Source organism: Triturus cristatus, chromosome 10, assembly GCF_964204655.1.
Source record: "Triturus cristatus chromosome 10, aTriCri1.1, whole genome shotgun sequence".
Taxonomy (NCBI): Eukaryota; Metazoa; Chordata; class Amphibia; order Caudata; family Salamandridae; genus Triturus; species Triturus cristatus.
Genome location: NC_140593.1, coordinates 587,725,631 through 587,752,795, shown reverse-complemented (window position 1 = coordinate 587,752,795; position 27,165 = coordinate 587,725,631). Strand labels below are relative to the sequence as shown.

Sequence of the window (27,165 nt, the reverse complement as noted above, 5' to 3'; positions counted from 1 at the left end):
AACGAATATTTGTAGTTTGCAAAAATTGACACTTGGAACGAAATTTCACAGAGAAACAGTCAATTGTTTCCTATGGAAGAAAATTGGGTTAGTGGGAAGTATGGTTGTAATTACTTTTCAGGGTCAGTGCTGGGCACCAAGATCCAGCACTGGGATCTCTAATAGCAGGTGAGAATTTCCGTTAGTTACACGGTTGATTTTAGGTGAATATGTTAAAGTTTAGAAACTCCACACTTAGAAGAAATTTCAAAAGAAACCAGTAAATGTTACCCTATGGAAGAAAAGTGAGTTATCGGCTTTTGGGCAAGTACTTGACTGGCAAAGTTAAGGTTCTGGGCACAGACTCCGGAGTCTCCCAGGGTCAGGCAAGTGCAGTTGTTACACCCTCAGCGGCACAGGTGCATCCGGGTGCAGAGTGAATTAGGCCCAATGTTATCCTATGGGAGGCAGGGGACCCTTGGTTGGTGGCTGCTGACTAGCAGGCCACGCGACTGTGGGAGATGGGCTCCTGGTCACTTGCTCAGGGCAAATGGGTTACTAGGTTAGAGCAGAGGTTGCACTGCCAGGGCTACTCGGACGGCTGGGTGCAGGGTGCTTTTGAGCCTTCGGGCGCTCAATGGATTGCAATGGAGAAGCTCAAGGACGAACAAAGGCTGCAAGCTCGGGGACGAAGATTCTTCAGGTGCGACCACCACTTTGAGAGATAAGTTAGGTAGTTGGAGGAAAGGTAGGCACCCAGGTGTTGGGCAAAGGGGGCCGCAGGGCGCCGGGGTGCCTTTTGGTGTCGTGAAATCTTACCCTCTGCTGGTCGCGGTTGGAGGGGTCCCTGGTTCTGAGGCTACAGGCGTGTTCAGGAGCGTCTAGGTGGGTCCTTGGGGCTGGATTCGGGGTCACAGTCGCCGGGGGGGATGTCCTCGTGGTCTTTGTTCACTTCGGCACAGGTCAGGTTTGGCGGGTGCAGTGTGTGCAGGGTTCCGGTTCCTGGCTGATGCCAGAGGTCAGTTACTTACTTTGAGCAGTACCACTGCTCGTGGGAGTCTCAGTTGCTTAGAGTCACAAGGTAGCCAGGTCCTCCGGGGCTTGGGAGGTTGCTGGCCACTGGAGATGCCGGGGTTTAGCAAGAGCAGGTTCGAGGGTCGACAGGCCAGTAGGGCTGGGGCCAAAGCAGTTGGTGTCTTCCTCTTGTTAGCAGCTGAACAGCAGGTCTCGTTTCTTGATCTCTACGCTGTTTCGGAATCTGGATCTGAGGAAGGAAGGTTCAGGGTGCCCCTAAATACTGAATTTAGGGGCGTTACAGGTAGGTAAAGGGCAGGAACCAATAGGTCCCTTCCCTGGGGTGGGTACACCCCCTATCCTGCCACTCTCCTGGGGGAGGGCAGTAGCCTAGTCCTGATTGGCAGGGCTTCCCATCTTGAAGATGGCGAGAGCCCAGAGATGTCCTTCCCCTGCCCATCCTGGGGGAGGAGACCTAGCACCTCGCCCAGGATGTGCATTGTTGCAGGCCAAAGAGCGGATGGCTCTCTACCCAGGGGTCCAGCAACATGTCTGCTGTGTGGCAGCCTAGGTAGCCCCTCAGACCAGACGTGGATTGTAGGTTAGGTTCAGGGGGCATCTCTAAGATGCCCTCTGCCGAGCATTGTACATTAAATCCTGCACTGGCATCAATGCGGGTTTAATGTGCTGAGAAGTTCGATACTTAACTTCTCAGTCTTCAGTGTTGCCATTATGGTGCTGTGGAGTTCGTGTTGACGACCTCCAAGTACCATATACTCTTAATGGCAGCACTGCACTTAGTGCCCAGGAATGGACCTGGGTACTGTAGGGGCACAAGGCTCATGCACCTGTGCCCACACCACTGGCATAGGTCACCCAGCTAGAGGAGTGGCTGATGTATGCCAGGGCAGTGTGTGTGGTAGGCATGGCACACAGGGATGTGTGCCATGTCGACTGCTTTGTTCTGCACCCAGACACTCAGCCTGCCAGGGCAGTGTGTGTGTGTCAGGGTACAGGATCTCTAAGGGTGGCACAATACGTGCTGCAGCCCTTAGGGGCCTTCTCTGGTCACAAGGCCCTGGGTACCTAGTGTACCATTTACCAGGGGCTGACATGTGGCCAGAGATGCCAATTGGGTTTAGGCTTCAACACAGTTTTAGGGAAGGAACATAGGCCCTGGGTACCAGATTGGCAGGAGCCCAGGGCACACTCAGTACATCAGCAATTCAGCAAAAAAGTCGGGGCATACCATGCAAGAAAGATGGCACTTTCTCACAGAGGCACTGACTACAAACCTAAGGTGTGGGGCAGGGGGATCATGCAGGAGGAAAAAGACAATTTATTTTTCCTCCTGCATGATCCCCCTCCCTTCCCCCTATACTAGCCGTAGACATTTTAGAGCAATGCCTTGTTTTTTTTTCTTCCATTGATCCCAGTTGTATCATGACCGGAGACCCATGGAATTGGTGATGCACCAGTGTGTGGCAGCGCCAACTGTCAGTTTTACCAGTAGCATTAGGAAGCTTACACTGCTTATCAGCAAAAACGAGCATCAACTGTGGCTTGGGCTGCTACTCTTACAAGGGGCGGGAATAACCAGGGAGTCCAGGGGAACATTGTGAGAAAGTGGCTCTGTATATACTGTTCCCAAATAGGTACAGGGTGTACAGAGTCCACAGTCCCCAGAGGTTTGGCAGAGGCTAAAGTTAGATATAACCTTACTCTCTAAAGTGGTAGCTTGGTCGAGCAGTAAGGCAGTATCAGAGGACAGTGTAAAGCATTTGTTGTAAACACTGTCAGCAAATGGTCTCACACACTCAATAACTAAACTCTAGGCCAATGGTTTATATAAAAAAAATATGTCTTTTATTTTAGAACCAACAATAGGAATTAAAATATACTTTCTCAGAATGAGTTGCTTTATATAAATACTTTTACAATATGCAATTGACTTTTGTAGAAAGTTACAAGTTGTTGCAATAGGCAATAGTTTTAAACAATAATGCATTGAGTTCAATGGAAGTTTCAAGTTATTTGCAATAGATTACTTTCAGGATTCCAGGACTGGATCCTAGATTCAGTCCTGGGACAGTACTTTGAAACAAGCGATAAAAGTCGACTTAGTTACTACTAGGATTTTTAAGTAATATTTAGCCATTTTAAAAGTTGACACTTAAAAGAAATTTCATAGAAAACAGTCAATGATTCCCTATGGAAGAAAATTCAAGTTGCAGGTAGGTTCTTGTTACTTTTGTAATCCAGTACTGGGTGCCTAGACTCAGTACTGGAACCTTTATCCAAAACAGGTAAGTAATTACGTTTTCATAACTTGTACGATTTTTAAAGAATATTTAAAGTTTGCAGAAATTGACACTTAGAAGAAATTTCACAGAAAAACAGTCAATGATTTCCTATGGAAGAAAATTGGGTTACTGGTAAGTACGGTTGTGAATATTTTTCAGAGTCAGTGCTGGGCACCAAGATCCAGCACTGGGAGCTCACCTAATAGCAGGTGAGTATTTTCGTTACTCGGCTGATTTTTGGTGAATATTTTAAGTTTTGAAAACTCCACACTTAAAAGAAATTTCAGGAAAACCCAGTCAAAGTTACCCTAAGGAGAAAATTGAGTAATCGGCTTTAAGGTAACTACTCAACTGGCAGATTTAAGGTTCTGGGCATAGACTCGGGGGTCTCCCAGGGTCAGGTAGGTACAGTAGTTCAACCCTCAGCGGCGCTGGGGCGGCCGGGTGCAGAGAGAGTTAGACCCAATGTTATCCTATGGGAGGCAGGGGGGGGCCTTGGTTGGTGGCTGCTGACTAGCAGACCACTCTGCTGTGGGAGCTGGGCTCCTGGTCACTTGCTCAGGGCAAATGGGGAAGTAGATAGGTGTAGAGGTTACACTGCCAGGGCCACTCGGGCGGCTGGGTGCAGGGTGCTTTTGAGCCTTCGGGCGCTCAATTGATTTCAATGGTAAAGCTCCGGTTTAGAAAAAGACTGCAAGCTTGGGGACGAAGATTCTTCAGGTGCTACCACCACTTCGAGAGGTAAGTTGGGTAGTTGGAGGATAGGTAGGTACCCAGGAGTTGGGCACATGGGGCCGCAGGGTGCCGGGGTGACTTTTGGTGTTGGGTAATCTTACCCTCTGTTGATCGCGGTTGGGGGGGTTGGGCAGGGGGGGGTTACCTGGTTCTGAGGCTGCAGGCGTCGTCCGGAGCGTCGAGGGAAGTCCTTGGGTGCCGGACTCGGGATCACAGTCGCTGTGGGGTCGTCCTCGTGGTCTTGGTTCACTCCGGCACAGCCAGGCTTGGCGGGTGCAGAGTGTGTAGGGTTTGCGGTTCCGGGCTGATGCCAGGGATTAGATGCAGAGTTTGAGCAGAGCCTCTGCTCATGGGAGTCCCAGGGGCTTAGAGACAGAAGGTAGCCAGGTCCTCTGGAGATTGTGAGGTTACTGGCCACAAGAGGTGCCGGGTTGTAGCAGGAGCAGGTTTGAGGGTCGACAGGCCGGTAGGGCTGGGGCCAAAGCAGTTGGTGTCTTCCTCTTTTTAGCAGCTGCAGGGCAGGTCTTCTTTCTTCTTGCTCTTCTTTGTATTTCGGAATCTGGGGAAGGAAGGTTCAGGGTGCCTCTAAATACTAGATTTAGGCGCGTTACAGGTAGGTAAAAGGCAGAGACCAATGGGTCCCTGACCTGGGGTGGGTACACCCCCTATTCTGCCACTCTCCTGTGGGAGGGGGGCAGTAGCCTAGTCCTGATTGGGTAGGGCCTCCCATCTTCAAGATGGCGAGCGCCCAGATATGTGCTTCACCTCGCCTTCCCCACCCGAGTGGTGGGGTTGGCAGGCTGGCACATCCCCTGTCCTTATTTGGGGTTTCCGGCCAGGCTTCCGGCCAGAGTGGGGGTTGCAAGTGGCCTGGGGAAGCTCACAGAGGCGGCATGCCTTTGAAGCTTACCCCTGTCCGTCCTGGGGGAGGAGACCTAGCACCTCGCCCAGGATGTGCATTGTTGCAGGCCCAGGAGAGCAGGGGCTCTCCTACCCAGGGGTCCAGCAACATGTCTGCTGTGTGGCAGCCTAGGCAGCCTCTCAGACCAGACATGGATTGTAGGTTAGGTTTCAGGGGGCATATCTAAGATGCCCTCTGTGGTGCTTGGTACATTAAATCCCACACTAGCATCAGAGTGGGTTTAATGTGCTGAGAAGCTTGATACCAAACTTCAGTCGTGCCATTATGGTGCTGTGGAGTTCGTGTTTGATGAGCTCTCAGCATCATGTACTCTTAAATGGCAGCACTGCACTTACAGGGCCCAAGAATGGAGCTGGGTACTGTAAGGGCACAGGGCTCATGCTCCTGTGCCCAGACCACTGGCATAGGGCACCCAGCTAGAAGGGTGGCTGATTTATGCCAGGGCAGTGTAGGTGTTGGGCATGGCACACAAGGATGTGTGCCATGTCGACTCTTTGTTTTGTCTTGCACCCAGACACTCAGCCTGCAAGAGCAGTGTGTGTGTGTTAAGGTACAGGGCCTCTAAGGGTGGCACAATGAGTGCTGCAGTCCTTAGAGGCCTTCCCTGGTCACAAGGCCCTGGGTACCTAGGGTATTATTTACCAGGGGCTGACATGTGGCCAGGGTTTGCAAATTTGGAGGTTTTTGTTTAGGGAAGAAACATAGGCCCTGGGCACCTGATTGGCAGGAGTCCAGGGCACACTCAGTCAAAGTACATTCAGCAAAAAGTGGGGGCATACCATGCAAGAAAGATGGCACTTTCTCACAAACATGGAATCTGATGTGTACGGGGATCAGATGGTGCCGGTTTAAACTCTCAGTCATGGGCGTTTCATAGCTCTGAACATTTCTGGGGCAGATTAGACCATACACTTGAACACAGGAAAAAACTAGTGGGTGTGTTTGGTGTGAGAAAGTGCCATCTTTCTTGCATGGTATGCCCCCACTTATTGCTGAATGTACTTTGACTGAGTGTATCCTGGACTCCTGCCAATCAGTTGCCCAGGGACTATGTTCCTTCCCTAAAAACACAAAACACAAATTGGCAAACCCTGGCAACATGTCAGCCCCTGGTAAATGGTACCCTAGGTACCCAGGGCCTTGTGACCAGGGAAGGCTTCTAAGGGCTGCAGCACTCATTGTGCCACCCTTAGAGGCTTTGTGTGTACACACACACACACACACACACACACACACACACACACACACACACACACACACACACACACACACACTGCCCTTGCAGGCTGGGTGTCTGGGTGCAAGACAAAACAAAGAGTCGACATGGCACACATTCCAGTGTGCCATGCCCAACACCTACACTGCCCTGGCATACATCAGCCATCCCTCTAGCTGGGTGCCCTATGCCAATGGTGTGGGCACAGGAGCAGGAGCCCTATGCCACTACAGAACCCAGGTCCATTCCTGGGCACTGTAAGTGCAGTGCTGCCATTTAAGAGTACATGGTGCTGAGAGCTCGTCAAACACAAACTCCACAGCACCATAATGGCAACACTGAAGATCGAGAGGTTTGGTATCAAACTTCTCAGCACATTAAACCTACACTGATGCCAGTGTGGAATTTAATGTACCAAGCACCCCAGAGGGCATCTTAGAGATGCCCCCTAAAACCTAACCTAGAATCCACGTCTGTTCTGAGGCTGCCTAGGCTGCCCCACAGCAGACATGTTGCTGGACCCCTGGGTAGGAGAGCCCCTGCTCTCCTGGGCCTGCAACAATGCACATCCTGGGGGAGGTGCTAAATCTCCTCCCCCAGGATGGGCAAGGGGGAGCTTCAAAGGCATGCCGCCTCTGTGAGCTTCCCCAGGGCACTGCAACCCCCCCACTGTGGCGGGAAGCTTGGCCGGAAACCCCAAATAAGGACAGGGGATGTGCCAGCCTGCCAAACCCACCCCTCAGGTGGGGGAGGCGAGGTGAAGCACATCCCCGGGCTCTCGCCATCTTGAAGATGGGAAGCCCTGCCCTATCAGGACTAGGCTACTGCCCCCCTCCCACAGGAGAGAGGTAGGATAGGGGGTATACCCTCCCCAGGACAGGGACCCATTGGTCCCTGCCCTTCACCTACCTGTAACGCCCCTAAATCTAGTGTTTAGGGGCACCCTGAACCTTCCTTCCCCAGATTCAAAACTACAAAGAAGAGCAAGAAGAAAGAAGACCTGCCCTGCAGCTGCTAAGAAGAGGAAGACACAAACTGCTTTGGCCCGAGCCCTACCGGCCTGTCGACCCTCGAACCTGCTCCAACCCGGCATCTCTTGTGGCCAGCAACCTCACAAACCCTGGAGGACCTGGCTACCTTTTGACTCTAAGCCCCTGGGTCTCCCATGAGTAGAGGCTCTACTCAAAATCTACTTCTAATCCCTGCCAGCAGCCCGGAACCGCAAACCATTCACAATATGCACCCACCAAGCCTGGCCTGTGCCGGAGTGAACAAAGACCACGAGGACGACCCCACGGCGACTGTGACCCAGAGTCCAGCACACAAGGACCTCCCTCGACACTCCTGAAGAAGCCTGCAGCCTCAGAACCAGGTGCCCCCCCCCCCCCCAACCGCGATCAACAGGGGGTAAGATTTCCCGACACCAAAAGGCACCCCTGCACCCGGCGCCCCGCGGCCCCCTGTGCCCAATCCAGAGGTACCTACCTATCCCCCAACTACCCAACTTACCTCTCGAAGTGGTGGTGGCACCTGAAGAATCTTCGTCCCCGAGCTTGCAGTCTTTTTCTAAACCGGAGATTTCCCATTGAAATCAATTGTGCGCCTGAAGGCTCAAAAGCACCCTGCACCCAGCCGCCCGAGTGGCCCTGGCAGTGTAACCTCTACACCTATCTACTTCCCACTTGCCGTAAGTGACCAGGAGCCCAGCTCCCACAGCCGCGTGGCCTGCTAGTCAGCAGCCACCAACCAAGGGCCCCCCCCTACCTCTCATAGGATAATATTGTGCCTAACTCTCTCTGCACCTGGCCTCCCTTGTGCCGCTGAGGGTGAACCAACTGTACCTACCTGACCCTGGGAGACCCCCCGAGTCTATGCCCAGAACCTTAACTCTGCCAGTCGAGTACTTACCTTAAAGCCGATAACTCAATTTTCTCCATAGGGTAACATAGAAGAAATTTCAGGAGAGACCAGTCAAAGTGTGGACTTTTCAAATCTTAAAATATTCACCAAAAATCAGCAGAGTAACGAAAACGAATACACTCACCTGCTATTGGGTGAGCTCCCAGTGCTGGATCTTGGTTCCCAGTGCTGGATCATGGTGCCCAGCACTGACTCTGAATAATACTTACAACTGTACTTACCAGTAACCCAATTTTCTCCAATAGGAAATCATTGACTGTTTTTCTGTAAAGTTTCTTCTAAGTGTCAATTTCTGCAAACTTTAAATATTCTTTAAAAATCGTATATCTTCTGAAAACGTAATTGCTTACCTGTTTTGGATAAAGGTCCCAGTACTGAGTCTAGGTACCCAGTACTGGATTACAAAAGTAACTAGAACATACTATACCTGCAACTTGAATTTTCTTCTATAGGGAATCATTGACTGCTTTCTATGAAATATTTTCGAAGTGTCATCTTTTAAAATAGCAAAATATTGTCTAAAAATCCTAACAGTAATTAAGTCGACTTCAATCACTTGATTCCAAGTACTGACCCAGGACTGAATCTAGGATCCAGTCCTGGAATTCCAAAAGTAATCCTAAAAGTAATCTGTTGCAAATAACTTGAAACTTCAATTGAACCCAATGCATTGTGTTTAAAATTGTGTTGCCTATTGCAACCACTTGTAACTTTCTACAAAAGTCAATTGCATATTGCAAAAGTATTTATCTAAAGCATCTCATTCTGAGAAAGTATATTTTAATACCTATTGTTGGTTCTAAAATAAAACTAGCATATATTTTTTATATATAAACCATTGGCCTAGAGTTCAGTTATTGAGTGTGTGAGACCATTTGCTGACTGAGTGTGTACAACAAATGCTTTACACTGTCCTCGGATACTGCCTTACTGCTCGACCAAGCTACCACTTTAGAGAGTAAGGTTATATGTCACTTTAACGTCTGTCAAACCTCTGGGGACTGTGGACTCTTTACACCCTTTACTTGTTTGGGAACAGTATATACAGAGCCACTTTCTCACATTTGGTTCTTAGCCATGTCTCTTCTGGAAAAGTCATCCTCAAATCTAACATGCGTGTACCTTGCGACAGGAGGCTGCACACTGGACAGCAACGTGATATGCAGTGGTATTGTCCGGTGGGAAGCCTTACCCAGGACATACTGGAGGTCAGAATAGCTTGGGAAAAGAGAATCATAGTACTCTGGTGGAGAGTAGGGATGAGAGCTACCACAGTCCGTAATATTCCAGTGAGCCCTGTGGGGAAGTCACAGAAGGTGATGGTGGCAGAGAGGTGAAGGGCTGGCAGCCTTGCACTTAGTCCACTTAACAAGAACCAGCTGTAGAGGAGTGTCTGGTTGGGGGAGTGTCCTCACTTAATAAGTAAAGTCTTTATGGAGGTGCAGGGATGGCTGATAATACATTGCTCCCAGCCATTGACCGCCCATCAGATCTTCTGGAGGACGGGCTTCTCGTCTGAGTCAGATGTGGATGGTCTCTGAACAGACCCTAATCTCTGCTTCAATGGTGTTTTCGGCATCAAAGGAACTGTATGCTTTGACGGTGCAGTGTTGAGATATACTTTCAGACACAATGTGGAACTGGGCAGGACCCAATCTCTGTTCAGACACCTTGCTTAAGTGATGACCAGAGACGACAGGTCTGCAGCAGCCTAGTCAGCAAGCAGTGGTTTGCACAGAGGGCTAGACTCCAGATCCCTCCCCCGCCCCAAAGGGATGGTGCTCTGCCTAGGCATGCCAATGCTTTTGTGTTTTGATAGTCTGGATGTACACCGTAATCTTGTGTCTCTGCATAGACTTGGTGTGAGGTCATCAGCTCAGATTCCTCTGGGCTGTAAAGAGGAGGAAGTTTAAGAGGAAATGCTAGAGTACAATTAGCTCCAGGCTGGACTGAACAGCCAGTACATCGGAGTTGTTTTTCTCCTCTTCGGCTCAGAGTCTGCTTCACCGCAGTTGTTGGCGCCTCGGCAGACTAGCAGTACAGTTTGTTGTGGGACCAATGTCTATCTGCTGCCAAAGGGTCTCTCTTGAAAGCCGAGCAGGAGTCGTAGAGGGTGTGGTCCTATGGGGATAGCCACAGTTAAGAGACACTAAGGCGGTTGGCACAGGGGTACTTCAAGTGGCACGGAGGGGATTTCGTGATAGGTGTTCATTCCATCATAGTCTACGCAGCTTCATTCTCTGGACTCTAAGGTGGCCCGAAGGGTGGGTGCCCTGAAGGCTGGGAGACCCAGTGTTCGAATATTCAGTGAAGCAGCTCCAGAGGAAACAGAACTTTGTAAGTAGAAATATTCTAAGCCATGGGAAGAGATCGAGCCCGGGACCACGGAGTTAAGCATCCATAGCATTGAGACAGTAATGTTGATACACAGTCTAACATGATGGCAGAGAAAAGCAATCCAATCCAACAAGGGAGATGGTGCCCGTGCATGTTCACTAGTAGAGGAGGAGTCACCGATACCTTGTGGCCCAAAAGACTTCTTAGAAGAAAAAGAAGTTGCAACAGTCTGAGCAAAACACTAGATGGCAGGAGTATTCAGAGCATGTATATCTACAGCCACACATGAGAATCTTCTTCTTGTCAGTCTAAGTGGCAGTTAGCAACATTTTAAAACTACAATACTGTAAAAACATACTGTGAGAAGTTGGCCTGATGTATGATGTCACTAGTTCTAGTGTACACCTTATATCAGTCCAAACAACCCTTATGGTGATTGGTTGTAAAGTCAACCTTATCGACCAGCTATCCTAGTGGTAGCATGGACAAGAGCAGTCTTAGGCTAAACTCTGTATGGCATGTGAAGCCAGCTGTGATACCATATATAATCCCTTGAATACCAAATGAAAGGACACCACAACAGATATATATATATATATAAAATAAAGTGTATTTATTCTAGTCAAACCCTCAGCACTCTTTATGAGATTAGAGGCAAGTACAACATAGTCTTATTTAAGCATACATTAAGTCACACAGGTAAATAATACAGTTAGGCCCTAGGGGCCACGCAAACCATATACTAAAGAAGTGGTATAAGGACCACTGTCACGGAAATAGGATAGGCCTAGGCCATCGCTGGGGCTACACTACACTAGCAACAGTTAGGAAGTGGGAGGCCCACGGGATTCGGGTGCAGAGTTGAAACACCCACGAGTAATGCGTAAAAGTCGATAGAATTACTAGCAGTTAGAAATTAACAGTTTAAGGACACTTCTGAAGCAGCTAGAGAGTCGAGACTCGGAAACTAGACCCTAGGATAGTCACTACCCTTGTGAGCACCGAAGTACCCAAGTTACCTAGCCCACGGACTGCGGGTGCATAGGTGTGAACTTGCGTCGGGTTTCGTCGTGGACTTCTATGGATGCCTGAAGGAAAGTTGCTGACAGGCAGTTAGTGAAGAGTGTCCGGTGGATCCCAAGGCTGGGATCAAGAAGAGAGGATACCTGCAAGCAGAAGGGACAGAGTCAAGGTCACTAGCCAGTGACCACGTGGAACCAGGAAGGAACCAGGCGATGTCGTGAAGATTGCAGGTGAAGGTGAAGCTTGTCGCTGCAGCCACGGGGACCAGGAGACGTCGAGGACGACCAGGACCAGGAGGCGAGCTGTCCCACGAAGGCTCTTGCTGTCGGCGGTGTCAAAGTTGAACTAGGACTCACCAAGCCTTGGCAAGCGGAACCCGCGAAGAACATAGGACTTGCTTCTGGTGCAGACCAGGAAGGTCTGGGGTGCTTCTCTTTTGCAAGGAAGCGGGAGCCAGTCTGGAGGAGCCAAACCAGCAGTGAAGATTTCTGGATGGGTCGTCACAAAGGCCACTAGCCAACGGGCAAGCAACCGGACAGGCGCAGCAAGCAGGAAAATGCAGAAGGGCCCCACGCAGGACTCGTGGAGTGTGGGGGGCTGATCTTCGGTGCAGATGGTGGTTGGGGCTTCTCAATCCCCGGTGCACAACTTCGAGGGTGCCTCAGAAGCTGCGCTGGAAGATACTCGCCACTTTTCCCAGGTAGCCGGTCCCACGTCTCTCGTCGCCTCCACGGATCTCAGCTCGGCTGTGGATCAGGGTCGGAGAAGTCTGGAAGTCAAGGCTCTGGTCGGGCTCTGCAGTCGGTCCCTCGTAGAACTTCAGCAAAGCAAAGGGTAGTCTCTTGATGGTGCCTGTTTGCACAGGGTAGCCACTCCTTGGCCACAAGGGAGATTCTTCAGTCTTCTTCTTTCGTCGAATGTCGAAGGTCCAGAGTTTCTGTTCAAGTTGCAGGTTCAGGATAATCTAATCTCCTGTGGCCCAGCTACCACTCTTATCCAAATCTGGGGGGCTGGGTTACCTGCTAGGTCACGCCTTATGGGTGGGACCTGGGAGGGAGGTGGTTACGCCCCCTTCCCTTTGTCCAGTTTCGCGCCAGGACTGGGGCTGGAGTGCCCCAGCACCGGTTTGAACTGGACTATGCATGGGACACCTTGTGTGCCCCAGGCATGTCTCATTCCTTTCAGCCCTCCCTGCCCCAATACACTAAAGTCTGTCTGGGGAGGTGCTAGCACCTCCCCAAGCAGGAAACCTATTGTCCAAGCCTCCCTTGCCGGGATCACTCCCAGCAGCAGGAGGTGAGACTTGTGTCTGTGGCAGCAGCATCCATTTTGTGATGCTGAGGCTTTGGTTAGAGTTAAACAGCAAAGTAGGATTTTAACATGTCTCTCCCTCTAGAAGGGAGGAATAATATCCTCATCGCCAGAAATGGTATGGGGGTATTATTCCAAAGTGTTAGACACCTTACACGACATGTTTTGATAAAGCCAAACCATAGTTACCATAACCGTTTAAGATTATAAGGCACTTTAAGAGTATATGGTAGGCTATATCATAGAACAGCTATAAGGACATGGTTCCGAAAGCTGCAGACAGGCTCAGCTCATGCTAGAGCACCATCTCACATGTTACCAAGCACTCTGCCTCCAGGATTGTTAAGGCCTGCCATAGGAGTGGCTGATAGGTACACATGTGTCTATATACAAGGTAGATATAGATATACTATATCTAAGCAAGGGGTGATTACACGACCTTGCCCCATCTGAGTGATCAGCCAGTTGTGTCTGATTGGAAGCCCAGACCAGGGGTGGCATAATACATGCTGCAGCCCCTGGGAGGCCTAGGGTACACCTACGCCCTGGGTACCTAGGGTACACTGTACAGGGTCCAATAAGGTCATCCTTACCAATTGGTTATGTACCTAGGGTACATGGAGAACATTTTAAGGAGAGAGCAGACAGCCTGAGACCCTGAATGGCAGGATCTCAGGCCAACCAAGTCGAAAAACCAGCTAGACACTAGGCAAAAAGTTGGGGGTAACCATAGTCCGATATCCACCTTCCTACACATACTAATCCAGGACTATGAGAAAAGCTGCACAATCTCTGAAAATACTGGAATGAAAACAGATTCAAGATAGTCAGTGCCATAAAACAAAGAAACAATAATAACCTTGATGGGCCCCTTAATGAGTTGGGGAAATTAAGGAGGAAGACTGAAATCATAACCCCCTTCTCTTAGCTGTGGTCCAGTGGGCAGGTTTTAACCATAGCACTAGGAGACCTGACATCAAATCCCAACTTTACCATTTCACTAAAATATGCTGGCAGTAAACAGTATGTAAAGATTTTGGAAAAGGGCGTCAACTCTGTTTAACTACAAAAGAACAGTCACTGGGCCTCCTCATCAGAGCTACCTCCACCAAAGATTTGAAGTTACAAACAATTTGAAACTGCAGAACCAAAAGCAGTTTTTTTTTTTTAAAACCCACCCCCTCATGTGACCGTCACGGACATCCTGAAGACTAGCCACAAAAAATGGTTTTAAATGGCACACTCCCTGTATGCGACAGGGGTGAGAAGGTGGGGTTTTGTCACAGAATGATCTTCCGAACGAATATTAATTAGGCAGGTTGCTATTTACCAAACCCTTCGGATTAGTTGCTACAAAGGCATGGTGACCGCCAAAGACGAATAGATCACAATCATTTTTGCATGCCCAAAAGGAAAACTTTATGTACACCCCCCTTTCTACCACAAAAAGTAACTGTACTACTTCGATAGTTTCCCTGGCGGTGGTGGTGTCTAGTGAGGTTGGGGTTGTAGCAAGCTGATGACCGGATTTATTAAGTGGAAGGTGTTCCAATGGCACACTTTCACATGTGCCAATCCCGTTAGCATCTAATATGAGGTGTTGGTAACTGATAAATGGTTTCAGCTGAAATTGGGTTGAAAACCACTAACACATACCGCTGCTACTTGCAATTTGGAGGGGCCACACCTTTCAACCTCCACCCCTCCTAAAGGGGATTTGGAAAGGATCACAAAATGGGTTTTATACAAAGAAAAATGTTATTTTGAGGCCATAAATTCAGTGATTTGCAATCACAAAATGTCTCTGTACATCTGGCCTCAAACAGGCTCTGGTTTTCATTTAGCATTCAATAAAACGAGTATCATGAACTGGTTCAAAGACATAGGGATATTCGTTATTTATAGCGCTTTATAACTACAAAAGTGCAGCTGAAGTGTTATACATCTACTAATGTACTTTATTTACTATTTAGATTGAAATTCGGTCTGTTGTCTTAGAGTGCATTATGGTTACAATAAGCTGTGTGGAAATCTCAAAATTCAAGCACAACCCTCAGTGACGGAAAATTAGTCAGCCAAGTCATAAAGTTAGACTTCTTCCTTATTTATTAGTTTGTTAACATACTGTTAAATATTCAACTCTTAATTTGTTTCATAAAGTGTAAGGCACCAGTTTATTAACTCAATTTGGCTTATGCAAAGGCTTTAGTGCTGTCCCTTCCTGACTGAGGGTCACTTCTGCCTGTTCCTTCTCATTAGAAACTATGGTTCCTAAAAGTGTTTGAAAGGACACTTCAGTGCTGAAGCTCTCTTCAAAAGTACATTCTAACTGCTGTGTGACGTGGTCCCCCAAGTCTCTAGAAGCTCCAAAGAACGTCAGTGTTACCTCATACCTTCCCGATAGTCTGTAGTCATTTGAGCAAACAGAAACAGGCTATGTGTAAGTAGAGGAAACATGGAAAAGGTTTGGCGGACCACACACAGTCTGTGGGCCATTTAAGGAGTACCCTGTGCTAGAGTGACAAATAATGAGCAGAATTATTATTTTTAAGCCCCGCTCACACAAGGCAGGTGCAGCTCCAAGACCGAACTAAAGGAACCCTGCTCAGAGATGTTCTTTTCCAAGGAACATAGGTTTGGCCTTAAGGGTAGAAACTTGGTTAAAGAATGTACCACTCAATTTTTCTCTTGTTTGGTATGCTAGTTAATGAACCCTGAGACGGACCCAGTGAGAGCCATAGGTGTCATTGTGGCAAGAAGTCACCACAAATGGTAAGCAGGGAAACTTCCAACACCACCATGACTTTACATGTTTATTTAGTACCTTGGTTTACATTGTACTTTTATAGCCCATATAAACACATTAATGCTGCATGCTCTCAAAATGTAAGATTCATTAAATGGGCTACATGACAGGGGGCTATCAGTAAAGGCAAGCTGAGCTCTGCTCAATTATGTACACCATTTTATTTAAAGTTATCTTTAGCGTTGAGTGAGAGGGTTAGTGACAAGCTTTTGCCCTAAATTCGAAGATAAAAATCCATGGGCTGCTTGTGCTTAACACCTGGAGGCAAAGTGTAGCAGTTGATAAAAAAAAACAAGCTTATAAAAGATATGAACAATGGAAAATGCAAATGGAAAAATACTGCTTATGTGATGTCCACACTGATATGAGCACATTAAGATATAGAGCAATCCAGTTAATATATGTTGACTTACTATAATTTCAACTTCTTCAATACAGGTGTGAATGTGCAGTACTGCATTGTAACCAGGACAGATGATGGATTTGTGCTCGATAATCACGATCTGAAAAAAATCAATAGATTTCAGAAAGGTTTTTGGCAATAAAATAGATTGTAAAACGAAATTCTTTAGACTATTTAGGATAGTACACTCAGTGAAACTACTCAATCCCTTTCACACAATTGTCCGAATGACAATTGAACAAATTCTAGGGAACTGTAAAACCACCTGAAAATGGTAAAAATATATCCCTTACAAAGTAAATCTTCCTACATCATACAAAAACATTCAAAAGTTTGAATTTTGAGCATGAAACCCAAATCACGTTTACTGCAAACTGCAGGAGTTTTTGGTTTATATGCTAGCTACTTTTTTGCCAATCTTGTTTAGGAATTTGCAAGTATTGCAAAACATAATTCATTACGACTCCCTCCCTGTATTCCAGTCCAGTAAGTCTATATGACCAGTCAGTTGCCTCGGGTTTAGGGAGCCTGTGGGTCACAAGAAAAGGAATATGCTACTTACCAGTATGCATCTGTTCTTGGCATGTAGAGCTGCAGATCTACACACTTTTGCATAGATCGCCATCTGGTGTTGGGCCCGGATGTTTGCAGTTGTTTTTCCTCTTGGAAATTCTTTGGAAGTCACGAGGTCTGTGACTCCTCCCTTGGATCGTATTGCGCATGGGCTTCGGCTCCATACTCAGATTGGTTTTCGCCAGCAGGGAAAGATGGAGCGTAGTAGTAACAGTAAAGAAACCCATGTGTGTTGTATCTAAATAAGATAGACTGGGACAGATACAGGTAGCCGGGGAGGTGGGTGGGTGTGTGTAGATCTGCAGCTCTACATGCCAAGAACAGATGTATACTGGTAAGTAGCATATTCCGTTCGAGGCAGGTGAGCTGCAGATTACACACTTTTGCATTGACTATATAGCAGTTCCCAACCTTAGCGGCGACCACCAGTATCTGTTGCAGTGGTTTGAAATAGTTTTTTTAGTACAGCCTGGCCCACACTAGCTTGTTGCTTGGTTTGCACATCTACACAGTAATGTTGAGTGAAAGTGTGCGGTGTTGACCATGTAGCTGCTTTGCAGATATCATCTAATGGGATGTTCCCTAGAAAAGCCATAGAAGCCCCTATCTTTCGTGTAGAGTGGGCTTTAGGGGGAACAGATAGAGTTCGTTTTGCTTTGTGATAGCAAATCTGTATGCATTTTACAATCCACCTAGCTATCCCTGATTTAGAGATGGGGGTTGCCTTTGTGTGGTGGAGAGAAAGACAAATAGTTGTTTGGTCTTTCTGAAAGGTTGTGTTATCTTGATATAGTAAAGTAATGCCTGTTTAACATCTAACGTGTGCAGCGCCCTTTCTGCAACAGTTTGAGGTTGTGAGAAAAATACCGGTAATTCTACCGATTGGTTTAGATGAAAGGGGGAAATGACTTTCGATAGGAATTTTGGGTTGGTACGGAGAACAACCTTGTTCTGGTGCATTTGGAGAAAAGGTTCTTGTATAGTAAGTGCTTGTATCTCACGGACCCTTCTAAGGGAAGTGATGGCTACAAGAAAAGCTGTTTTCCATGTGAAAAATTGCAGTTCGCATTTATGCAAAGGTTCGAAGGGCGGTCCCATTAGCCTTGTGAGAACTATATTCAAGTTCCACACAGGTGAGGGTGGTACTCTGGGGGGAATTATTTGTTTTAGGCCTTCCATGAAGGCTTTAATGGCAGGCACTCTGAAAAGTGATAGGTGCTGCCTGTTTTGTAGGTAAGCGGCAATTGCTGCGAGGTGTAGCCGAATGGATGTATATGCTAGGTTACACCTTTGTAGATGGAGTAAGTAGCATATGATGTGTTGTATAGACACGTCTAGAGGATTGATTGTGTTATGGCAATAAACAACAAATCTTTTCCACTTGGCAGCGTAGCAGGCTCTAGTGGTAGGGCGTCTAGCTTCTCTGATGACATTCATACAGTCAGGGGGAAGGTTAAGGTATCCGAATTCTAGGATCTCAGGAGCCAGGTCGCAAGGTTGAGCTGAGCTGGGTCCGGGTGCCTGATCTATCCATGGTTCTGGGTTAGGAGGCATGGTGAGAGGTGTAGCCTTTGGTGTGGTACTACCGAGAGTTCCAGCAGTGTGGTGTACCACGGTTGTCTGGCCCATGTTGGAGCTAATAGGATCAGTGTGAGGGAATGCTGTTGTAGCTTTCGCACCACTAATGGAATTAGTGGGAGAGGTGGAAAGGCGTACGCAAATTTGCCTGACCAGTTCATCCATATCGCATTGCCTTTGGACAATGGGTGTGGGTATCTGGCGGCGAAGCTTGGGCATTTTTTGTTTTCGTGGGTGGCGAAGAGGTCTATCTGCGGATGCCCCCACATTTGAAAGAACGGGTGAAGAACCTGCGGGTGAAGTTCCCACTCGTGGATCTGCTGCGTCTGTCTGCTGAGCAGTTCTGCCATGGTGTTTAAGACTCCTGGTACATGCTGGGCCAGGAGAAAGATTGTGTGGAATTGCCCATCTCCATATGCTCTGTGCTAGTTGAGAGCTGTGGAGAATGTGTGCCGCCTTGTTTTTTAATGTAATACATGGCCGTCATGTTTGTGCGAATGAGGACTGCCTTGCCTAAAATCTGTGTTTGAAAGGATTTCAGGGCTAGAAAGATTGCCAGTAACTCCAGATGGTTGATATGGAGTAACTTTTGTTGCGGCGTCCATGTGGCCTGCACTGTGAGGTGTAATAGATGAGCTCCCCAGCCGGAGAGCGATGCGTCTGTTAGTATTATTTGTGGAACCGGGTCCAGAAACGGTCGACCTCTGGAAAGATTTGTGGTGTTCCACCACTGCAGAGAGCGATGGGTGCGACCGTCTACCAACACCAAATATGTCAGTTGCCCCTGGGCCTGGTTCCATTGGCGCGCTAAGCACTCTTGGAGTGGACGCATCTGGAGTCTTGCGTGAGGCACTATGAAAATGCAAGAGGCCATCATCCCTATCAGTTGCATAAACACTCTTGCTGGAAGGAAGTGTTGAGGTATGAATCTTTGACGCAAAGCTTGAATGCTTGCAATCCTGGCCGAATTGGGGTAGGCTATGGCCTTTGAGGTGTCTATGGTGGCACCGAGGTATTGCTTTATGTGGGATGGTGTTAGCTGGGACTTTTGGTGGTTCACCGTGAAGCCTAGCTGGTGAAGTAGTTGAATTGTAGTGGCGGTGTGGTGTACACATTGGTTGTAGGACGTGGCTTTTATCAGCCAGTCGTCCAAATATGGGAAGACGTGAATGTGCGGTCTTCTGAGGTGTGCCGCAACTACCGCTAGGCACTTGGTGAATACCCTTGGTGCTGTTGTGACCCCGAATGGGAGCACCTTGAACTGGTAGTGTTGCCCGTCCACTACAAATCTGAGGTACTTTGTGAGCATGGTGTACCGGAATGTGAAAGTATGCGTCTTTCAAGTCCAGTGTGGTGAGTTAGTCGTTCTGGGAGAGGAGCAGAAGCACCTGCTGAAGCATTACCATGTGAAAATGGTCTGAATATATGTATGTGTTTAGGGGCCGGAGATCTAGAATAGGCCATATAGTCTTGTCCCTTTTTGGTATTAGAAAATATAGGGAGTAGACCCCTAAATTTTGCTGATTGGCGGGAACTTGTTCTATTGCCTGTTTTTGTAGGAGGGAGATTACCTCCTGTTTTAGTAATGTGGAATGTTCTTGTGACATTGGGCGTTGCCTGGGTGGAATGTTGGGGGGGGGGGGGGGGGGGGAGTGGAGGGGTTGATGTCAATTCTAGGCAGTACCCTGAGCGAATAATTTGGGTCACCCATTTGTCTGAGGTGATGGTATCCCAGACCTGAAGGAAATTTATTTTATAGTCTGTTTTATCACCCCCTTGAGCATAGGTAGTATGGAGGTAGACCTATGTGCGGTATCAAAGGTGTCGAGGAGGAAATCCTCCTCTACTGGGTCAGTGTGTAACTCTACCCCGTGATAATGTGCTGCCCTCTGAAGTAGGTGGATGGAAACCTAATGTCTTCCGGTGGAGATGCCCTGGAGGGTTAAAGGTCATCTTGTGGGACGTCTGGAATATCTGGATTGTAGTTGTCCCATGGGTCTGAGGATCCTGTAGGGGTGAGGTCTTGGGGCACATCCCCTGGATCGCAATATGGATCCCCCTGATCATCATTGTCTGGAGACGGGGTCGGAGAGCGATGAGGTGGGGGTGGAGAAGGCGGAGGGGGCGGAGGAGGTGGGGAAGGCATTCTGAAAGGGGAGGTAGCAGAGTCCTTCCACTTTGGAGGCGGAGCCGGTTTGTCCAAATGTCTTTTTGGAAGAGTGCCAAATGTCCAGTTTTTGGATCCTAGGTAAGAGTTTTTTGCAAGGGATCCGGTGTAAACAGTTCCTGTGACAATGTCTGCTCCGTCGGCACCGAAGTTTTCGGGGCGGATGACTTTTTAGGCTTGTCCGTGCCGTGCTTAGCACTGGGCTTGGGAACCTCCGTTTTCTTGGTCGGTGCCGAGGTGGGCTTCGGCGTGGAAGTGTCTGTGCCAAGGGCCTTATGAGGTTTGGTCGGTACCGAAGATGGCGTCGGTATGGAAAGGCTGGTAGAGGCCGGTTTCTTTTTCGGTACCGAAGTGTGTTTCTCGGCACCGCTGGCAGGCTGGCTCGAGCCTGAGCCGCCGGAAGGCTTACTTGGCTTCTTCACCGGGCCCGAAGGTGGGGTGTGTGAAGCAGTCTCTCTGGTCTTGCCTAGGCCCAGAGGCGAAGGCGTGACCGAAGCCTTTTTGGGTGTGGGCGCGGGTGGGGGTATAGTACTCCCGACCCTCTGCAGCGGGGTGATGTCCTCAACATCTGAGTCATCGGCTTCGGAAGCACTGACGAAGTCCTCTTCAGTGTGCTTCTGTCCCGGATCTTCAACGTCGTCCCCGAAGATGTCGACTGGAACGGAGGTCGAGGAGTGCGCCATGTTTCGTCTGGCTCTTCGATCTCAAATAGTCTTTCGATCTGGAAGACTTGCATGCCGGACAGTCTCGAGCCTCGTGTTCAGGGGAGAGGCAGAGGTTGCACACCTCATGAAGATCGGTGTGGGGGAATTTGGACCCACATCGAGGGCACTTCTTGAAAGGAGTTCTTTCCATCAGCCGGGACCGGAGCTTGGGTAGGCCCGAAGGCCGCCGTCAATGACTGGAATCGAAGATGTGTCGAAGAGAAGGTGATTGAGGAGATCTGTATGGGTAAGTTACTTACCTGTAATCCTAGTTCTCTTCCAGGGGTATCCTCATCAAAGTCATAAGCACTGAATATTCCCGCCCATGTGCGGGGACCCCGGAAATAATAAAATTATATATGTAAAAAACATACATATATACAGCTCTGTATATGTATAAACATATATCATTTTTTCCAAGCAAATGCAGCTCCCATAAAAGGCTAGGCAATGTAAATATACACATCCAATAACACACATATATATATATATATAAAGGTATAACAATACACCTAAATCTCTTTTTTTTTTTTTTTTTTTAATGAGGTAAACACTCATGAGAAAGCAAAAAATAAAGAGAACAAACTGTGGAAAAACACAGATGTACAACACATTGCCAGCCTGCAGGCTGCATTGCAATACAATACCATAGAGACTAAAAAGCCCTGTACAGGTAAAAAACTGGCACCGTGCCTTTAAGGCAGCCCTGACTTCCATATCCCATCATGCCTCAGGGGTGACAGTTAGGTCAGTTCTTTGCGGGACCGTAGTCCTAAACACAAAGATATATCCTTTCCATAATGAATAATACACCTCTTCTCATTTGCCTGGGGAGGTGGGTGGGTTGCTTATGACTTTGATGAGGATACCCCTGGAAGAGAACTAGGATTACAGGTAAGTAACTTACCCTTCTCTTCCAGGGGATCCTCATCAATAGTCATAAGCACTGAATAGAGTAGCAAGCTCCCCTTCCACCAGCAGGCAAATGAAACTAAGGTTGTATCACCCATGGAGAAAAAGAATCATGAAAATGATTATGTTTGGAACAGATTCCTCAAGGAGGCTTGTCCTACTTGAGTGTCTGCTCTGGTGTCCGAATCCAGACAATAATGCCTGGTAAAAGTGTGGACAGATCTCCAAGTGGCTGCTTTGCAGATCTCGGAGAGTGGGACATTATTGAGAAAAGCCGCGGTAGCCGCTTTTCCTCTTGTCGAATGCGCTTTAGGGCGCGCCCCCAATGGTTTCTGAGCCAGTTGGTAGGCCAAAGTAATACTAGAAACAATCCACCTAGCAATGGAACGTTTGGATGCAGCAAAGCCCATACGGACAATCCCATAGTTCACAAACAATTGGTCAGATTTCCTGATATTCTTAGTCCTATCTAGGTAGAATTTTAGGACCCTTCTGACATCTAGAGAATGCAACGCCCTCTCTGCCGGAGAGGAGGGGTTGGGAAAAAAGGTTGGTAAGGAGATGGCTTGGTTTACATGAAACTCCGATACCACCTTGGGTAGGAACGAAGGGTGAGTTCTCATCACCACCCTATTTAGATGAAAAACAGTGTAGGGTTCTTTAGAACAGAGGGCCTGTATCTCACTGACCCTCCGTGCTGAAGTGATGGCTATTAAAAATGCTGTCTTCCATGTGAGGTGCTGTAGGGTAGCCTTATGAATAGGCTCAAAAGGCGAACCCATGAGCTTCGACAGAACCAAGTTTAGCTCCCAGGAAGGAGAGGGAGGTCTAACAGGGGGATAGACTTTCTTGAGCCCTTGCAAGAAATCCTTCACTACCTGCACTTTAAAAAATGACTGCTGTGAAGGCGAACGCCTGTATGCTGTTATGGCTGCTAGGTGAACCTTTATGGATGAAAATTTCAACCCTGCCCTTGCTAAATGTAGAAGATAGGGCAAAATTACATCCTCCTGGCATTTAGTGGGATCATAATGATGCTGAGCACACCATATATAAAATCTTTTCCACTTACAGAAGTAGGAGTGTCTTGTCGAAGGCCTCCTGGCTTCCTTCAGTATGGACATACACTCTTGAGGGAGGTTCAGATGGCCATACTGGAGGACTTCAGGAGCCATGCTGTTAAGCTCAGCGAGGGAAGGCTGGGATGGTAAATCTTCCCCTGCATCTTGGATAACAAGTCCGGCCTGCACGGCAGCCGCTTGTGGGGGCGGATCGACATGTGTAGGAGATCCGTGTACCACCACTGCCTCGGCCAGTCCGGTGCTATGAGTATCATCTTGGCAGATGAATTCTGTAGCTTGGTCACCACCTTGGGAATTAGTGGGAGAGGCGGAAAAGCGTACACAAATGTCATTGACCAATTGATCAAAAGGGCATTCCCTAGGGATCCTGGTCGATGGTATCTTGAGGCGAAGCCTCGGCATTTTGTGTTTTGCTCGTCCGCGAAGAGGTCCACTTGCGGGCGCCCCCATTCCCCGAAGATGTCTTCTAACACTTCGTCGTTGATTACCCAGTCCTCTGGCTCTTGAAAATGCCGACTGAGCAAGTCTGCTTGCACGTTGAGTTCTCCTGGTAGGTGCACCGCTTTCAATGAGATGTTCCTTGCTAGGATCCAGTGCCACAGGGACTGAGCTTCCAGCGAGAGCGTTCTGGATCGAGTACCCCCCTGCTTGTTCAGGTAGTACATTGTGGTGGTATTGTCCGTCTGTACTAGAATGGTACTCGTCGTTATCGCAGGTAGGAACGCTTTGAGGGCTAGGTGGACCGCCCTGAGCTCCAGCATGTTGATGTGGTACAACTGCTCGCTGCTGGACCACCGTCCTTGAGTTTGCAGAGTCCCAAAATGCGCACCCCATCCCTGAAGGGATGCGTCGGTGATTAAGGTCTGAGTTGGGGGCTCTTGATGGAAGGGAATCCCCACTTGCAGATTCCTTGGCTTCAGCCACCACTTGATTGACTGTTTGGCTGCAGAGGAGAGGCAAACCTTTTCTTCCCACAGGGAGTTCCTTTGATCCCATTTGTCCTCGAGATCTTGCTGGAGAGGACGCATCCTTAGCCTGGCATTGGGCACTAGGAAGATGCAGGATGCCATGGCCCCTAGCAGAGATGAGATTTGCCTTGCCGACGACAGATTGCTGGTCATAATCTGTCTGCCTTTTAGCATAATGGATGACTGTCTTTCCTCCGAAGGACACACTTTTCCTACTACGGAGTCTATAGTTGCACCCAGGTAGTGGATCCTCTGCGTTGGTGAAAAATTGGACTTTTTGACATTCACTCTGAGACCCAACCTGCGACATAAGTTCAGGCATAGCGACAGCTGTGTCCGCACATTCTGTGGTGATGAACCCTTTATTAGCCAGTCGTCTAGGTAGGGATAGACGAAGACTCCTGCGCGCCTCAGAGCAGCCGCTACTACTGCCACGCATTTTGTGAATACTCGAGGAGCTGACTTCAGGCCAAATGGGAGGACTTTGAACTGATAGTGAGCGTTGCCTACCACAAACCTGAGAAATTTTCGATGATTCCTTAGGATGGGAATATGGAAATATGCATCCTGAAGGTCCAGTGAACACATCCAATCGCCCATCCGGAGAAGAGGATATATCTGGTGGAGCGCCAGCATGCGAAATTTTTCCTTTCTTATGTGCTTGTTCAGTATCCGTAGGTCTAAAATGGGTCTGAACTCCGCCTTCACACTCCTCTTTTGGATGAGAAAATATCTGGAGTAAACTCCCTTTCCTCTCTGGTTTATGGGCACTTTCTCTATTGCAGATTTGAGTAGTAGCGTCGCTACCTCTTCTCTGAGCTGCTTTAGATGCTGGGATGACTTGACAGGAGGAATCGATGGGGGGTGACTTCTGAAACGAAGCGAGTACCCATGACGCAGTATATTGAGTACCCACTTGTCCTTTGTGATTGTCTGCCACTCTGGAAGATGATGCGCAACACTTCCTCCCACCGGAGCGGTGGACAGCATCGGAGGAAGCGGTTTCTCATTGCTTCCCCGGTGCTTTGTTTCCAGCATTAGACTGCCTGTTGTTACCTCGTCCCCTGGATGGCTTGCGGGACTGGTATTGCTGTTTCTTTTGACCTTGCTGGTCCTGGTTCTTTTGCCAATGAGGGGTTTGAACCCTCTGTTGGTAATTGCGCCTGTCATTTCCCTTGCGGCGTCGAAACTCTTTCCTCTTTTCAAGCCCGACTGCTTTCATGGTCTCCAGCTCTGCTTTCATACGGGCCATTTCCTCGTCTGCATGGGACCCAAAAAGAGAACTACCGGAGAAAGGCAGATTTAAAATTCTTGCCTGCGCTTCCGGTTTCAAGGCCGTCAATCTAAGCCAGGATGTTCTTCTGGCTGTGACTCCATGTGCATATTCATGCGCTGCCAGTGTTGCCCCATCCGCCGCTGCACTTATGATCTGGTTAGAAACCAGACTCCCCTCATGCAAAATCTCTTCAAAGTCCCGTCTGTCCTCTGATGGAACTTTTTCAATGAACCTCTGAAGAGAGTCCCATAGTGACCTATCATAGCGCCCCAGAAGCGCCGAGGCACTTGCCACCTTCAAGCTTGAGGATGCTGAGCCGCAAACTTTCCTCCCCCAGGAGTCTTGCGTTTTACTGTCCTTATCTGGTGGCACCGTTGAAGATCCAGCTACTGCATGCGTCTTTCTGGCAGCGGCGGTGATGACAGAGTCCGGTGGAGGATCTGTTTTAAGGAATAGCGGATCCTCCGGAGCTGGACGGTACTTTTTTAGAATTCTCGCCGGCGCCGTTTTGGTGGTTGCTGGCGTGAGAAAGATATCCATTACCGGTTGTAGCAAACCGGGGACTAATGGCAATAACGGGCGTGTCACTGTGCGTTCATGAAGAGTTTCAAAAATTATGGATGCGGTGGTCTCCTGAACCGGCATAGGGATATTTAATTTTGTAGCTCCTCTACACAACACTTCTTGAAATGTAGAAATATCATCTACCGGAGATACCCGAGAGGGTGGCGTCTCCGAGAGTGTCGGTGAATAATCCCTTTTGGATGATCTGGAAGAAGGGGAGGTAGAAGGGGTCCTACGGCGCCTTCTCTCTGATCTGGTCGACTCTCTTCTGACGGAGGCAGACCTGGATCGCCTTCTTGGTGCTCGAGAGTGACTTCGGGATTCTCTTTCTCGAGATCTTGGTCTGATCGGTGTCGCTGGGAATACCACGCCCCTTATTCTTGTTAGCGATGCCTTTATTGCGTCTGGTACAGCAGGGTTCTGAGGCATCTCCCTTACGGGACTCTGAGGTACAGCATTGTCCTCCTCCTGCGAACTTTCTCTTGCAGGTACTGGAGATTGATGCACAAGCTCTGGTGATTCTGATCTTGAACCTGAGCCCTCTGATCCTGAAGGCGAGATAGATATGAGACGCGGTGACTCAGGAGTCGTATATATCAGTCTATGAGGAGATTTTCGCCTTGAGACTGGTCGAATCGTGAGGCGAATATGCGACACCTCCTGCGTACCCTCAACAGAGGGCTGCCTCGACGGTGATAGGCCTATCACCGGAGATCTTTGACTCGAATCTTCGAGGCTCCGAGCTTCTTGTCTCGACGTCGAGATTATCTTCGACGGAGGCTTCATGTACCTCACCAAAGCTTTGGAGACCTGTGAGGACGGAGGCACCTGCCTCGACGTCGACTCCGACGGAGGCACCTGCCTCGACGTCGACTCCGACGGAGGCACCTGCCTCGACGTCGACTCCGACGGAGGCACCTGCCTCGACGTCGACTCCGACGGAGGCCTCTGCCTCGACGTCGACTCCGACGGAGGCTCCTGCCTCGACGTCGGCCCTGACGGAGGCGTCTGCCCCGACGTCACTCCTGACGGAGACTTTTGTCTCGACGTCGAATGCTCCGACGACGTCGAAAGCCTCTTCGCCGTCGAACGATGTTTCCTCGACGGCGATCTTGATCTTGACGGCGATCTTGGTCTCGACGTCGACTGTGGAGATCGCCTACGTACTTCTCGCGACGTCGAATGATGTCTCGCCGACCTCGACGTCGAACGATGTCTTTCTTTCGACGACGAACGATATCTCTGTGCAGACGTCGATCGATCTTCTCTTGACGTCGACAGATGCTTTTTCGACGTTGAACTGTGGCGCCGAGACCTCGACGCCGAGCTTTTAGATGCCGTCGACGTCGAACGCATCCGCTTCGACGCTGAA

General features: G+C 48.7%; 1 protein-coding gene across 4 annotated transcripts in view; it reads right to left on the bottom strand.

The window, feature by feature from the left end:
- The window catches only part of GSPT1 (G1 to S phase transition 1), a 583,971-nt gene that overhangs the window by 107,324 nt on the left and 449,482 nt on the right, over positions 1-27,165 (bottom strand). For all 4 annotated transcript variants that reach the window (XM_085632101.1, XM_085632103.1, XM_085632104.1 and 1 more), the window contains one exon: positions 15,980-16,069. In XM_085632101.1, the coding sequence (XP_085488227.1) occupies positions 15,980-16,069 (90 nt within the window). The remainder of the gene's footprint in view (positions 1-15,979; positions 16,070-27,165) is intronic.